The 15,615-nt window shown below is 34.8% G+C and overlaps 1 protein-coding gene across 1 annotated transcript in view; it reads left to right on the top strand.

Moving 5' to 3' along the window:
• The window catches only part of LOC118499947 (protein eyes shut homolog), a 145,330-nt gene that overhangs the window by 110,172 nt on the left and 19,543 nt on the right, over positions 1–15,615 (top strand). The window contains exon 4 of the mRNA XM_036022597.1: positions 7,757–8,016. Coding sequence (XP_035878490.1) covers positions 7,757–8,016 — 260 coding nt within the window. The remainder of the gene's footprint in view (positions 1–7,756; positions 8,017–15,615) is intronic.

The raw sequence follows: 15,615 nt of genomic DNA, 5'->3' as shown, positions 1-15,615 counted from the left end.
AATCTAAGTGCCCATCAGTAAGTGAATGGATCAAAAACTATGGTACATTTACACAATTGAATACTACACAGTAGAAAGAAAGATGGAGCTTCTACTCTTTGTTACAGCATGGATGGATCTGGAGAGCATTATGCAAAATGAAATAAGCCAGGCAGTGAAAGAAAAATACCATATGATCTCACCTACAAGTGGAACCTAATCAACAAAACAAACAAACAAGCAAATATAACCAGAGATGTTGAAATAAAGAACAAACTGACAGTAACCAGAGGGGAGGTGGAAAGGGATGATGGGGGAAAAGAGGGAAGAGTCATCAAGGAACATGTATAAAGGATCCATGGACAAAGCCAAAGGTGGGTCTGATCTAGGGTGGGAGGTGGTGATGTCTGGGGTTGTGGGGAATGGTGGGGGAGAATGGAGACAACTGTACTTGAACAACAATAAAAAAATACTCGTTGATATATTTTGATTGTATAGATTGAGGAATATCCTTGTTGTCTATTAATCTATTCTGCTCTAGAGACAATGTGTTCTATTATGTCTTCCTGGTTCTTGGGGGATCAGGGGCCCCTTACTGTCTCTCTAGCCTTGGTGATCATTATAATTGGCCATTCTTACTCTAAAGGTTGTTGAGAAGACCACTTGGTCTTCTTAAATTCCAAAATCCTATCATCACTGTTACTTATGTGGAGCCAATTTTGGTAACAGAATCTCATATAGTCAGTCTTGGCCTGTAGGGGATGATCAATAGGAAGTTTCTCAGTGAAGCTTGTACCCCTCTGAAAAGCACATATCATCATTTTGATAAAAAAGGTGGTCTCCAGGCCCTCCCTCCTGCAGAATAAGGTCAGTTTTGTGGCTTTACTTGAAGCATGTACTCTAGTGTGCTCATTTCTCCAAGCTTTTGATTTTTTGCATTGTTAATCATAATCATTCTGTTACTTACTCTGGTTCATATGGACCATCAGTTTCTCTAAGCTCCCAAGAATTGACTAACCAAGTGTAGGAAGGATCCATTCAGAAAACAGAACAATACATATATTAGGTACATTCTACCTAGGTCCTGTGAGACAGATGACCTTTAACTGATGTTTTTACAAGAGAGTTCTCTTCTTAAGTAGTTTTATTTTCACATATTTTTTTATATTATGTAACAAAAATTGTGCTACAGTTTGTGGAAGCTAAGATATTAATATTTTTCCTCCCATTTTCTAAGTTCGTCAGGATGGGCTAATAACCAAATTAACAAAGAGATTAACAGGTAAAAAATAAAAGTTTAATGCATGAACATGGAAAATTCACATAGACATGATAAACTCCTGAAAATTCCCGAAGTCAGTGAGGCAATGTTGGATATGTAAGACATTTTGGATAGAAGAGAAAAGGGACAGAGGACAAGAGGCATTAGGTTTCAAAAGCGAGAATGGGTTACTTACAGGTAGTTGAGGAAGAACAGGACACAGCTGGCAGGAAAATCCTTGCTAGGCTACTCAGAAACGAGACACCGGGATATCAAGTGAACTGGCACCTGCCTGAAGCCCTCTTGTTTACCATATTTAATTCGAATTAGGTTCTGGCAGCATCCTAAGATCTTCCAGAAGCAGGTTTCTTTCTGAAGCTCAGGATCAAAGTTTCTGAATCCTCCACTTCCAATGAACACCTTAAAATTGATATCCCCAAAACAGCCTCAGATGGCAGAATTTTGGTCCCTTCAGGTTCATAGTGAATTGTATGATATGCATAAAGATTATAATTAGTAATGAGCATTAATTGCTGATATATATTACTACTTTTGTAGGGTAGAGAGATAGATAATTTTGTGGCTGTCTCAGTGGTGAAATGCCCTTTTCTTATGGTTTCCGTATTATGATCACAATGGTAAAAATATGCAACTGTTTTTACTGTCCAGCATTCAGTTGGTGCTGATGTTCTAGTCCCAGATTTAAGTGTATGAATTTTGAGTTTTCTCAAAAACACAGCATGAGTTTCATCAGATTTACTTTGGGTTTTAAATGTGAGTAACAGAGGGCTGACCCAGTGTATTTTCTACCTCTGCTTGCCCTGCACTTCAACTTACTACTGTGAAATGAGGAATCATCCAAGTCGTGAAAAACCTGGAATTATTTCCAGTGATGCAGACCTGTCTAGAGAGTAGCTTAAATTCAACTGCGGCGAAAAGATCTATTGATCACTTGTCTTTTCACACAGCATAGGAGATTAAATCCTGGCAAATTGTGGAGACACATAGATAATTAAAATAGAATTATACCAAGGATATATCCAAACTGCTCATTTACATCATATTGTTTAAAAATATAGGAAATAATTTTGCAGCTCTGACTCATGTGGCTTAGTGGGTCAGGCTTTGTATTGCAGACAGAAAGGCTGTAGGTTCAATTCCTAGTCAGGGCACGTGCCTGGGTTGCAGGCCAGGTCACTTGTTGGGGGAGTATAACAGGCAACTGATCAATATTTCTCTCTCACATCCATGCTTCTCTCCTTTCCTCCCTTTCTCCCTGATCTCTAAAAATAAATTAATAAAAATATTTTAAAAAATGAAACTAATTTTTCAGCATATATAAATGATTTGTAGATTTTACTTATAAATAGATAAAGAATAGTGTCTCCTAAATTATACAGAAAGTATATATCTTTGGAAAAATGTAAATATAATGGGGATTAATAGACTGAATAGAAAGATTCTTTTTCTATTAACATTAAAATAGAAATTCTTAAATTCATTTAGAGTATATATTCAATAATCGGCTCTTCATTCTTAAGAAACCATAAAAGGAAGATTTGTGTTCTTTCAATGAAGCGCTTGTAGATAATGTCACTAGCAGGATTTTCTACTTACGCTTTCCCAAAGATTATAAAATTCTGTAAATATTTAAGAATATATTACACCATGCAGTGAAGTTATTCTATATTTTTAATAAATTAATTTTACATTTGGCCCAATAAAAGGCCAATGTTAAACTTAATTGATGCTAAATTGTTCTTGGAAATGTTTGTTTAAATGGCCCTTAAATTTTTATCACAAGCTTTGATTTTTCCACAGAATTCCTTATTTGAATTTCTTACTATATATAGGACAGCACATTAAATCACAGAGTTAATTTAAGCCACTTATATTAAGCGTTGGTACTTTCTCTTCCTATCCCATTCTCACCATTGTCTTCCTTACCTTACCTGATGGCACCACTTGCCAGTACTGAAACTAAAATCCAGAGTCCTCCTCATTACTTACTGTCTCATCAGGTTATACTGGTCATTGTTCACATTTTCTCAAGCCTTTATCAGAAATGTACATCAAATATGGTGTACCTAATTACCGCTTTTGTTTAGGTCCTAATAATCTTTTATCAGCAGTAAAACAATAGCTCTTTAAATGATTTTCATGCTACCAAACTCTCCCTATTTTAACCCATCTTCTACTTTATGACAATCTGATTCTGTTACTAGCATACTTAAAAACATCAAAACAAACATTTTCAGGGGTAGAAGCAAAATAACTTAGTTTAACTGTTGTTGCTATTGTTTTTACCTCCCTTTGCTGTAATTTTTTAGGTCACCTCCATCCTTTTACTCCAATTTCAATCTTCGTATGTGTTTTTACATCTTAATATTTTTATGGTGTTCTTCAGAGTGTTTTTAATAGTCCTTTCTAGTTTTAATATATATTAATAATATAAATTATTTATTTGAAATAAATTTTTCAGTATAAATGAGCCAGAAGTTTTCCCACATTTTCATCCAACAAAGTTGCAGTGGTTAAAAGTATAGTAGTAACTATCTTATAATGAATAAAACAATAACATAAAGAATGAATGACATAGTTGAGTGACCCATATTTTTTATTTCTTACTTTTTCTGTGCCCTTATTTTTTTCAGACATCAAATATGTAACACTACTTTGTGATTTACTGTTGTATAATGTCTTTTTCATCTACTGAGTTTGGTTGGAATTTTATTTTTCATACAAGTAATGGCTGCAACAAACAATAAGCCAGCTAGTTTTTATAAGAAGAGATCTTTAAAGATATATATACTGTTAGACTTGTATTTACAGGTTTATCGCTAACAAACCTGGCATATTTATACAAAGTATAGATAATTATAGATAAGCAAGTTCAAACATAGGTAAGTATTGCTGAATAATATTTATTTATCATGTATCAATATTTATAGTAAGCATAGAGAGTGTTTATAGTTAAATTGCAATCTACTAAGTTTTTTGAAGATAATAAATTTTTATTGAATTTTCTTTTTTCCTTTATTTTGTAACAATGTTGTCTACCTTTTTTTTATTATTAGCTTTGATACTTCAAAAACTGAAATGTTGTTCTTACAGGGTACACAATGTATTTTATGCCAATAACTTTTTGGTTCCCTCACTGGGGAAGACAGCAAATTAAAATATACTTTAAGCACACACTAAATTAGTTTTCAAGTGTTTACTACTGATAACTGCACACTTGAAAAGTCATAGTCATGATTTTGTTCTTGTTGTTATTGTTTTCTTTTTAATACATAAAGATTCTGCTTCCAGCTGTGAGTTTGGAAAATCCTGCTAGATTACACTGAATCCTGAATGGTACAAACTAAAACCCAGATTGAAGCTCTCATATAAAATATGTTTTTGCATCCATCAAAGACTAGTTTCTCTGACATGTACAAAGGCACATTCAAATAAATAAATGTGTAAGTCTGATTACTAGTTACTAGTAGTGACTTTGTTCCTTAGAACTGTATTTTCTACAAAATATCCATTCATCTCCAGAGGCCTCATCTTGGCATCATTAGTCCCGTTGACATATGGCCAGATGCCTTCCTGAGGATTTGATCCTTGTAAGGAAGGATACTGCATGAAATCTCAGGCCACCTGTTATTTGGGAAGATAAAGCAAATCTTCAGCACATATGCTAAATAGTCAAGCATTGTTAGTTATTAACAAGGAATTCTTTTGAAGTAGACTGGTTGAAATTATGTACTCATGAACAAATATAAGAAAAAAGAAAACTATTCGTGCAATACCCATTAGAAGTAAAGTGACTGCAAATAAAATATATGCACTGAAGCATTTATTAGGATTTTGTTATTATTCCTAATTTTAACATTATTTCACAAAATGTTGAGTAGTTGTACAATGGATTTCTGTAAAATAGAAAAATATAAAGGAAGGGAAGAAAATGGGGAAAAGATGTGGGGTTTCAGTTCTCAAATTTGCTAACCACCTGACAACGGATATGTCACTTTTAGGCTCAGCACTTTCAGCTATCCCTTCTGTAAAGAATATGAATCTCTTTCTTTCTTTAGTGCTTTATTAGAGGAATCAAATTGGATAACATATTTGACAGCTTACTATACGATGACTAGACAAATAAATGAAAAGTACCACTAGAAATTGAAGTAATGTCCATTCCTGAGATGTATATTTTATTGAGGTATTAACAGGGTAACAAATGCTTTTTAAAATTCTTTGGCAGCAGTTAGTAACCATTGTAGGTGGCTAAGCGTTTATGATGTCAGAACCTACATATACTTTGTATTCATTATCACATTTAATTTTTACAATTCTCTGAGATTACCAATTCTCTGAGATTACCAATTTTCTAAAAGAAAGAATTCAGGTAAGTCTATATGATTCCAACTAAAAATCACATATTAATCAATATCTATATTTTCAACATATGCATATTATATACATGAGAATTAAAAAATGGAAAATTCTTATATATTGAGGAGCCAAAAGCTTCAGAGTAGGGAATAAACCATGAAAATATTTACAACACAAGATAGAATGCTTGATGATTTCCTAAAGGTTGTGGCAAGCAAATTTGAGAGCAAGGTAAAGTCATGTTCAGGGTTAGTAAATACATGATAATATAATCTTTTTTGGACAATACTGAGTTTCATTTAGGAATATTGGAGATAATCAAAGATGAAGAGTTAACACCATAGAAATTTTTCTTCAGAAAGGTAAGCCTAAGGCAGGTCTATCTAGGCCAACCAGGGTGATTAGCCATCAAAATAATCTCATTATATTTCAGAAAAGAAAATGAAAATATCAAGAATTTTTATTTATTTAAATAAATAGTATATTCATAAAACTATTTCATATTTCAAAGGTATAAATTATTTCACTTATAAAGTTTCCCTTTGGAACACACATACCTTACAAAGAAATATTCAATTTGCATGGTAGCAATCATTGTGTCCAAACTACCAAATTTTTTTAAAAAGCTATAAAATCTACCTTTTTAAAAAAATATTGGGTTCAATCTTATGGAACTACTAAATGTATCATTAATCAGTTATGCCTAAAGCCATCATGTCCCCTATTTATTTTAGTTTTAATTTCAATGGGTGCCATATCTACTTAGAATTACAGTATAATCCAATCATTCAACTATCTCCACTCACTCCATTGGTATCCTCTATATTTATTAAAACAGAATGGGCTAGGTACTCTTGAGGCTTTGACATTGAAGACTAAATTTAGTTTCTTTTTTTTTCTCCCCATCCCTCCCCTCCCTTTCCCTCTTCCCTTCCTTCCTTCCTTCCTTCCTTCCTTCCTTCCTTGTCTCCTTCCTTCCCCCTTTCCCAGCTTTCTCCTTTTTCCTTTTTTAGCAAAATTTCACCTATCATGCATCAAGTTACATAAATGTTTCAGCAATGTAATATTTTTTCAAGTTATCTTAACCATCTAACAATTAGTAAAATAATCATTTTCTGAAAATAATACTTCTAATGTCCTCTATGCCTTGTCTCATGATTTATTACTTGCCAAATAAGTATATTTACTTGAGTTTTGGAGCTCTGCCTTGGCCACAGACTGGCAAGAGTTCTGTCTCTGAACCTTCCCTCACTTTTGGGTTGACTTCCACTCAGCCAGTTGATTAGTAATCCTCAAATTTAATGCATATTAGCAGGTTTCATTATTGTCCATTATTTGAATAATTTCCCTTATTTGAATAATTCTTATGTGGAAAATACCTTTTCCTGTGTTACCTGTCAGAATTCTCCTACTTTCAGTGACAGAGCTCAGTAGTAGCCTAGACTGATAGAAGATGTTTGGCTAAAATGCTATTGGAAGTCAAAAATTTCTAAGAGAATAACAGATACTAGATAGCTGAGGATTGAACTGGGCTAAAGTCTGTTATACATAGACAAGATCTTAATGCCTTCCTTTTTGTTTGATTTCTCCTCAGTTTTTCTACATTATTCATATATTAATAGGAAAGATGTTATTAAAGCATACAAAATGGAAACAAAGATGGAAACATAAAGGGGCACCCTATTACAAATATTCTGATAATATTAAGAATCTCATGTTCCTAAAACATTAAATTAAATATCATCTGAGACTTATAAACAGCCATCTCATTGGTAAAACATGTTTTATGTAAAAGAAATAATTGAGAAAATTTTCTCAATTGGTAATTCAGCTCAATAGTTGCTAAAGTTTAAACTGGTAGCACTGGTGTTCTCTAACATGTCTCAGAGACTTACTTATGTTAGCAATTTACCAAATGCTTCTTAAATTGTATTTCAGCCAATGTAGTCAGTTTTATAGTAATATACATTAAATTGTCTCAAGAAATTAGGCAAATAATATTTTAAAGCATGTATAATTTCTTAGTCATGTCATAAATAAAAATGTCCACTTATTAATTCAAGGTAGTAATTACATGGGAAATGCAAAGAATAGATTTAAAACAGCATTGTTCATGTTCCTAAAATTTTATTTCAGCTGTGAATGTACATCTGGGTGGACTGGACAAAACTGTAGTGAAGAAATAAATGAATGTGACTCTGACCCATGCATGAATGGAGCTCTTTGTCATGAATCTACCATCCCCGGGCAGTTTGTATGCTTGTGCCCACCCTTTTATACTGGAAAATTTTGCAATCAGCACTATAACCCCAGTGATCCACTCACTGACCCTTACAGAAACAATGAAACATGCTTGACTTTGGTGGATGGAAATCATTATTGTATTTGTAGAGAAGGTAAGAGCTTTTACTTGTTTTAATATTGTATTTTTTGTTTTGTTTTCTCTGTGGATGACAACTTTTTAAAAATGGGTGAGAGAAAACCTATATACATTGGGGGGTGGGGAGGTATCTGACTCCAAATCCAAGTATGTAAACATACTGGGGGAATAATTTTAAAAGTTAATTTAAATATTAATGGAGAAAAGGGAATAGGGTAAAATTTTGTAGCTTTGGGCTCTTCTTTTTCCTTCTCTCAGAAATCCTCTCTCATTCTTTGTTAACAGTCTCTCTTTATAAATAATCTTGCCAATGTCCTATTCCTGACAATAGTAGCTAGTTAGAAATGGGCATAGGTTTCATCTAGAGCAGTGATTTTTCAACAGGTGTGCCACTATTAGGCACACTGGTGTGCCACAAGAGTTTTTAAAATGTGCAATACCTGACTAGTTAGTCAGGGACACTTACCTCCTTTCCCTTAGATTGTCAAATAAAAAAAAAAAAACTAATAATAGCCAACATGATACTAGTTGTCCTGTATGAATCAATCAAAACTATACCTATGTTTTCAGATCAGCAAAAAAATAAAATATATTAATGGTGTGCTGCAGAATTTTAGTAATTATTTTTTGTGTGTCATGAGATGGAAAAGGTTGAAAATAGTTTGTCTAGGGTAATCAAATACTTCACTGTTACTTTTCTCCTGGTCCTATCTATAAACATTACTTCTTTCTGCTTAGATTGATGAAATAGGATCATATGACTGTAGTGGCAGAGATAGAGAATAAACAGATCAAAGGACATTATTGGAACCCCTGAATCCATCCATACCTGAAGCCAGGCTACTTCTAGCTTTCTGGGTCACATCAACCAATAATTTTACCCATAATCATTAAAGATGCTTGATTGGGATCTCTTCAGTTGTGACTAAAAGAGACCTGATTAATGCACAAGTAGTCTAGGTAAAAGGTCACTGCTCATGTACCTCTGACTACACAAAATCTATTACCATTTTCAGAGTAACACTTCTGCCATAAAACTATCACATCATAGGGTTTTTATTGTAACTGGAATATGTCATAAGGACAATATAAAAATCACATTGTGTTTAGAGTTGTACAACTAGTATTTATTTCCTAATACTCACTTATGGGTTCATGTCTCTTTCCTTCTAACTGGCTCTACTAGAATGGGAATCTTTTAAAGATAAGGATAATACTAATTTACTCTGAAGAGTATTGGTCCGAAAAGGTCAGCTTAGACACCATTAATTAATTAGTTATCTTAGTCAAATCTATTTGTCTTTATTTTTATAAGTCCTTTAAAACTTCCTGATTATATAAGGTAATCTATTATAAGAATGCAGAGGCAAATCCTAGCACCTATGTATATGACAGGAGCTTCTGGGCCTTCTGAGTGACTATAACTGGAAACTAAAAAGCTATTGGTAATTTTATTTTGCTAAAATGGCACTGGTATAAAACATATAGTGTGGGAATATAGAGCTTATGCATAAATGTTTTCAGGAACGAGGCAGGAAAAGCAAGTTAGGACAAAATGTGAGGGAGAGCATTTGATGCCCTGCAAACCACAGTAATTATGAAGTATATAATTTAAATAAATTTTTTAGAAAAATTATTCAATATCAGGCTACTTTATTCAGCAGGATTATTCCATGGTACTTTACTTGTCCTACTAATATATTATCAGAATGTAACTAATATATAAATATTTATTGTGGAGTAGCAATTTATTTTCTCAATTTTAATAAAAACTATGTTTTCAACAGGTAATCTATGAGATAGGCATGGTTTTTGAATTCATATTTTTTAAATTATATTTTATTGATTATGTTATGTGGGGTAAGTGGAAGCAGTCTGGCTTCCTCACCCAGGTGTCTGCATAGCTAAGGGAAGCAGAGTTCTTATAGCCTTGGAGAGGCCTGATAACCAGTGTTCTCATAACCTTGAGACTGGGTCCAATAAACTGCTCCCATAACATGAAATGGGCTCGCATGTGCAGAATTATGTTATGTTGTGTTATGTAATGTTCTGGCAGTTTTCTGGGTTTTTTTCCCCTTCTAGTACTTAAACAGGTAGGGACTCCCTGCTGGGGGCCTTGATGGTGAAAGACACACAAGGGGGCAGGTGCCATGATGTGTGCCATGCTGGGAAACGAGGGCCATGACATGAGACATGCAGATAGACACGCAGTTTGCAGAGTGCATGGCTTGCCCACCCATGAATAAAGGCATGCCAGACATCCCAACGGCTCTGTGAATATTTTTGTGTCTGCACAAATACCATGAACCTGCCTGATCTTGAAAGGTGGCGACATATGTTACTACAGTTGTCTTGATTTTATCCTTTTGCCCTCCCTCCACCCAGTACCCCTACTCCATCAGACAATGCCCATACCATTGTTCATGTCCAGGGGTAAAGCATATAAGTTCTTTGGCTACACCATTTCCTATACTGTAGTTTACATCCCTGTGGCTATTACATAACAACCTATTTGTATTTCTAAATCCTCTCACCTCTTCACTCATTCCCCCATACCTCATCTCATCTGGCAATCATCAAAACACTCTCTGTATCTGTGGTTTTGTTTCTGTTCTTGTTTGCTTAATCTGTTATTTAGATTCAATTGATAGATTTGTATTTTTGCCATTTTATTGTTTATAGTTTTGATCTTCTTTTTCTTAATTAAGTCCCTTTAACATTTCATATAATAATGGTTTGGTGATGATGAACTCCTCTAGTTTTTTCTTGTCTGGGAAGTTCTTTATCTCCCCTTCCATTCTAATGCGATCTTTGCTGGGTAGAGCAACCTTGTCTGTAGGTCTCTGCTTTTCATGACTTTGAATATTTCTTGCCAATCCCTTCTAGCCTGCAAAGTTTCTTTTGAGAAGTCAGCTGTAAGTCTTATGGGAACCCCCTTGTAGGTAACTAACTGCTTTTCTCTTATTGCTTTTAAGGTTCTCTTTTCAACCTTTAGCATTTTAATCATGCTGTGTCTTGGAATGGGCCTCTTTGCATCCATCTTGTTTGAGACTCTCTATGCTTCCTGAACTCACTGTCTATTTCCTTCACCAAATTAAGGAAATTTTATTTCACTAATTTTTCAAATAAATTTCCAATTTCTTGCTCTTTGTCTTCTCCTTTTGGTATACTAAGATGCAAATGTTGGGGCACTTGAAGGTGTCATAGAGGCTCCTTAAACAATCCTCATTTTGGGGCGGAGGATTCTTTTTTTCTCCTTGTTTTTCTGATTGATTGTTTTTTGCTTCCTTATGTGCCATATCATTGATGTGATTCTCAGCTTCATCTACTCTACTCTTATTTCCCTATAAATTGTTCTCTATTTCAGTTTGTGTATCCTTTATTTCTGACTAGATCATTTTTATGCTGTTGAGGTCCTCACTGAGTTCCTTGAGCATCCTTATAACCAGTGTTTTGAACTCTGCATCTGATAGTTTGCTTATCTCCATTTCGTCTAGCTCTTTTACTGGAGTTTTGATCTGTTCTTTCATTTGAGCCATGTTTCTTTGTCTCCTCATTTTGGCAGCCTCCCCATGTTTGTTTCTCTGCTAAGTAGAGCTGCTTTGACTCTGTGTCTTTGTAGTGTGGCATAATGTAGTAGGTGTCCTGCAGGGTCCAGTGGCTCAGCTACCCTATCACTGAAACTTATTGGTACTCAGGGTGTGCTCTTCTTCTGGGCTGAGTACACCTTCCTATTGTAATTTGCTATTAGACAATCAATGGAAGGGATTTACTCGGCCAGTCAATACAGGATTGGATGTGACTACTGATCACTAATCTGCCCCTCCAACACGGTCTGAGCTGTCTACTGTGTGTGCTGGCCTGGGGGTTTCCCAGGTGGTGCAGGCCAAAGTCAACCCCCACCTGTGTTTTTCCCGGAGCCACCTTGCCTGGGCAATCTAAGCAATCTAAAGCAATCTAAGATGGCTGCTACTTGTTCTGGGTTTGGAGATTCCCAGGTGAATCTAAGCTGTGAATCTAGTCTGGCTGCTCTGCTACTGCCAAGCCTGAGGCTCACTGAGGCCAGCTGTTGCTTGTTGATAGGATTTAGGAAGTTGTGAAGCAGGAGCCTAGACCAGCATTCATATGGAAAAGCAGCTTGGCTGGGCCTGTGAATTGGGTGGCACAGAGTCTCTGGGGATCTTCAAGACGTGTCAAACAGTGTTAGCCAGGTTGATGGAGTCCCATATAGGTACCAGTTTGCCAGTTCTGTGGGGGGAGCATTTAGAAAAGCTACAATAACCTCTGCTTGCCTTGATGCCATATACTCCAGTTTCTCCCTGTATTACCACTGGGCCTTTTTAGCTGCCACCCTGGTGCTGGAGATCAGAGAGACCAAATCTGAGTAGGTGAGTCATGTGTGGGTTCTTTAAGAGGAACGGCTTGGCTCTCAAGCAGTTTCTCCCACTGACTCGATCCTCACTGTGTTTTGCAGCCAGAAGTTGTGGGGGCTTATCTTCCTGGCACTAGAGCCCTGGACTGGTGGGGCCTAGTATGGGGCTGAGGCTCTCGCCCCCCAAGATATCCCTCCCAAATTTTTAACCACCACACATAGGTGAGGGACTAGCCCCATTCCATGTCTTTGTCCCTCCTACTAGTCTGTATGGGTGTGTTTTCTTTAATTCCATAGTGTGTCAGACTTCCATTCAATTAGATTTCTTCTGGTTCTGGGTGAGGGTTGTTCTATATTTTAGTTGTAATTTTGATGTGATTGTGCAGAGTTAAGCCATGCCTGTCTAAACCGCCATCTTGACCAGAAGTCTCAAATCGTGCTTTTTATAATTCATTTGCAATTCATAAATACACTTAGTGAATTTTAAAAATCTTATGAGATTCCTCTCCTGTTGTAGGAGGAGGGAAAATAAGTTCAGACCCTATCCTGTTATTACTACCTATCAATGATAAGATTTTCCATGTTTGAGCATCCACAAAATAGCTTGGGGACAATTTAGGTTTCAACATTATATCTAAGCAAAATCCTGTATTTTTTTCTTGGAACCTTGTCATTTTACTGAGGCTTTCCAGCGAAAATGTGCCTAATAAAATCAGTGGATATAAAATCAATGGACAGAGTGGCGGTAGGACACAATGTGTGTATGCGTGCGTACTTATGATGAAAAAATGTTTTCTAGACCTAAGAAATTGTAGGAATAAGTTTCTGTAAGAGGTTCTAACTACTGTAAAATGATTACTTAATATTATCTTTAGTAGTTCAACTTTGTAGCTAAAGTACTCTGACATTCTTTTAAAAATACCTCAGAATATTAAAAAAAAAGGTGTTGACTGAAATACTTTAGATATTACACCATGAGTTACTTTAATATTTAAAATATTGCCTGTGTCAAAGCCAGTATATAACTTTAAAGAAGATATTTTAGTCAAACTCCATTTTAAAGAATTTTGAAATTTAAAATCAGAAATAATTCCAAGACTTAACACCTTATGCAAATATACTATATGGAAACTTTGCTGGAACTCTGCAAGTTGTTGGTGTTTACCAAGTAACTAGAATATAGCAGGCCATGAGAAAAGAGATTTAAGGGTAAGAGCTGAGAGTTCAGCCTGTTTCTGAAATTGTATTAATGCTTTTTAGTCTGTCTGAAGGTTCTACCACAATTTGAATATGATTACAATTAAAATCCCAGAACCAGAGTAATAATGTGGCTACAGAGAAGAAAAATTATATATGACATTAAAATTTATCCTGTGACCAGCAAGTACAATAACTAATGGTTTGATTTATGCCAAATTGCTCAGCAGAAAACTATTTCACTTAATGTAATTAAAACTTATAGTCAAAACTAATCTGTTTCAATGTAAGCAATTGAAAAATTATAAGTGTAGTAAAACCTCAAAACTACTGAGGTGACATTTGTAAGAGAAGATATAAGCAAGGCTCAGGTCTCCTGAATAGAACTGATTTGCATTAATTTGGTCCCTATAACATTAAATATTTTCTAGTAGAAAATAGGTATACAGATAAATATGTAACAATAATAATTGAATACAAGTTTGATTTACATATAATCTTATTTGTTTAAAAATTTGTGATAACAATCAGTGCTTCAATAAATGTTAAAATATGACATAGAAAGACAAATAAATTTTCATAAGATTCCCAGAAACAAATGGGTTTCAGTCTTGGTATTTCAATAGTGTTAGATTTCATGATTTAGTGTGCAATCAATTTACACAGCTCAAAATTTATATTCTTTCAAATTTCAAGAAATTTGAAATTTATATTCCTTATTAATTTTTGACTTGTATATATTGACAAGTATATATTGTACATCATTTGACAAGTATATATTGATTTTTCAACCATGTGTCCTGTCTTGAGACAGGTTCTGGATAAATTAAACAGGGCAAAGACATGCCCTCAAGAAATTTAGAGTACAAAGAAGAGACACAAGTTACTAAACATGGTAACATAACATGTAACATAAACGTAAAATGTTTTAAGATTATTCCAATTTAATATGGAAATATACATGAGGAAAGAGAATTTGTGGATGTATACCCCAGCTTTCTTGTTAGGATGACAACTCAGAGTTCTGTCCCCACAAGATTTCTAAGGTGATCTCCAGTAGCCTGGAGCATTAGTTTCCCACAACAATAGTCTTCTGTTTAAACCACTCCCTCCCTGTATTATTTCCTATTCCATTCCATGAGTTCCTGAGATTACCTCTCAAATAAACTACTTGTTTGCAAATTATTACCTGAGACTTTTCTCTTGGAAGAACTCAAGCTAAAACACATAACGAACACATTCATCTGACAATTATGATGATTGATCATAATTAATTGGTCAATTATAATCTGGGCATGTGACTGGAATATTGCCATTTAAATCTCTTCCTTAGAGTTGATGCTAGAAGGAGCTTTCTCTTTTGTCAGTTTTCAGTTGGGTAGCAAGACCACCACCATGTTCCTTCATATGGAGATGCATATTACAGTAGGACAAATGCTTAAGAAGAACTTGTCTTGGCAGTTCCTATAGTTCCTTGTTAAAGTCTCTAAACTACTAGGCTACCAATAAATTCCATTCCTTGCCAAAGATTCTTTGCTTCTTAGTTTGTATCGCATGTGATCAGAAAGTAATGTCCATTGTGTTGAATAAGAGTGGTGAGAGCAGACCACCTTGTTTGTTCCTGATCTCAAGGGAAACATTTTTAGTATTTGCCTGTTGAGTACAACGTTGGCTGTAGGTCTCTGATATAGGGCCTTTATTATGTTGAGTATGCTCCCTCCACTCTCACTTTGCTGAGTATGTTTATCATAAATGTGTGCTGGACATTTTCAAATGCTTTTTCTGCATCTATTGACTATGATCATGTAATTTTTATTCTTTCTTTTTGTTTATGTGATATATCATATTTTATGGATTGTGAATATGTATCATCCTAGCATCTCTGGAATTAATCCCACTTGACCACAGTGTATGATCTTTTTAATATATTGTTGGATCCAGTTTATTACTATTTTTGGAGGATTTTAGCATCTATGATCATCAGAGATATTGGCCTGTAATTTTCATTCTTGTCGTGTCTATTACCTAGTTTTGGGATTAGGATAA

This window comes from Phyllostomus discolor, chromosome 4 (assembly GCF_004126475.2).
Source record: "Phyllostomus discolor isolate MPI-MPIP mPhyDis1 chromosome 4, mPhyDis1.pri.v3, whole genome shotgun sequence".
In the NCBI taxonomy this organism is placed as follows: Eukaryota; Metazoa; Chordata; class Mammalia; order Chiroptera; family Phyllostomidae; genus Phyllostomus; species Phyllostomus discolor.
The sequence above is the reverse complement of the archived record's forward strand: the minus strand, read 5'-3'. Positions and strand labels throughout refer to the sequence as shown.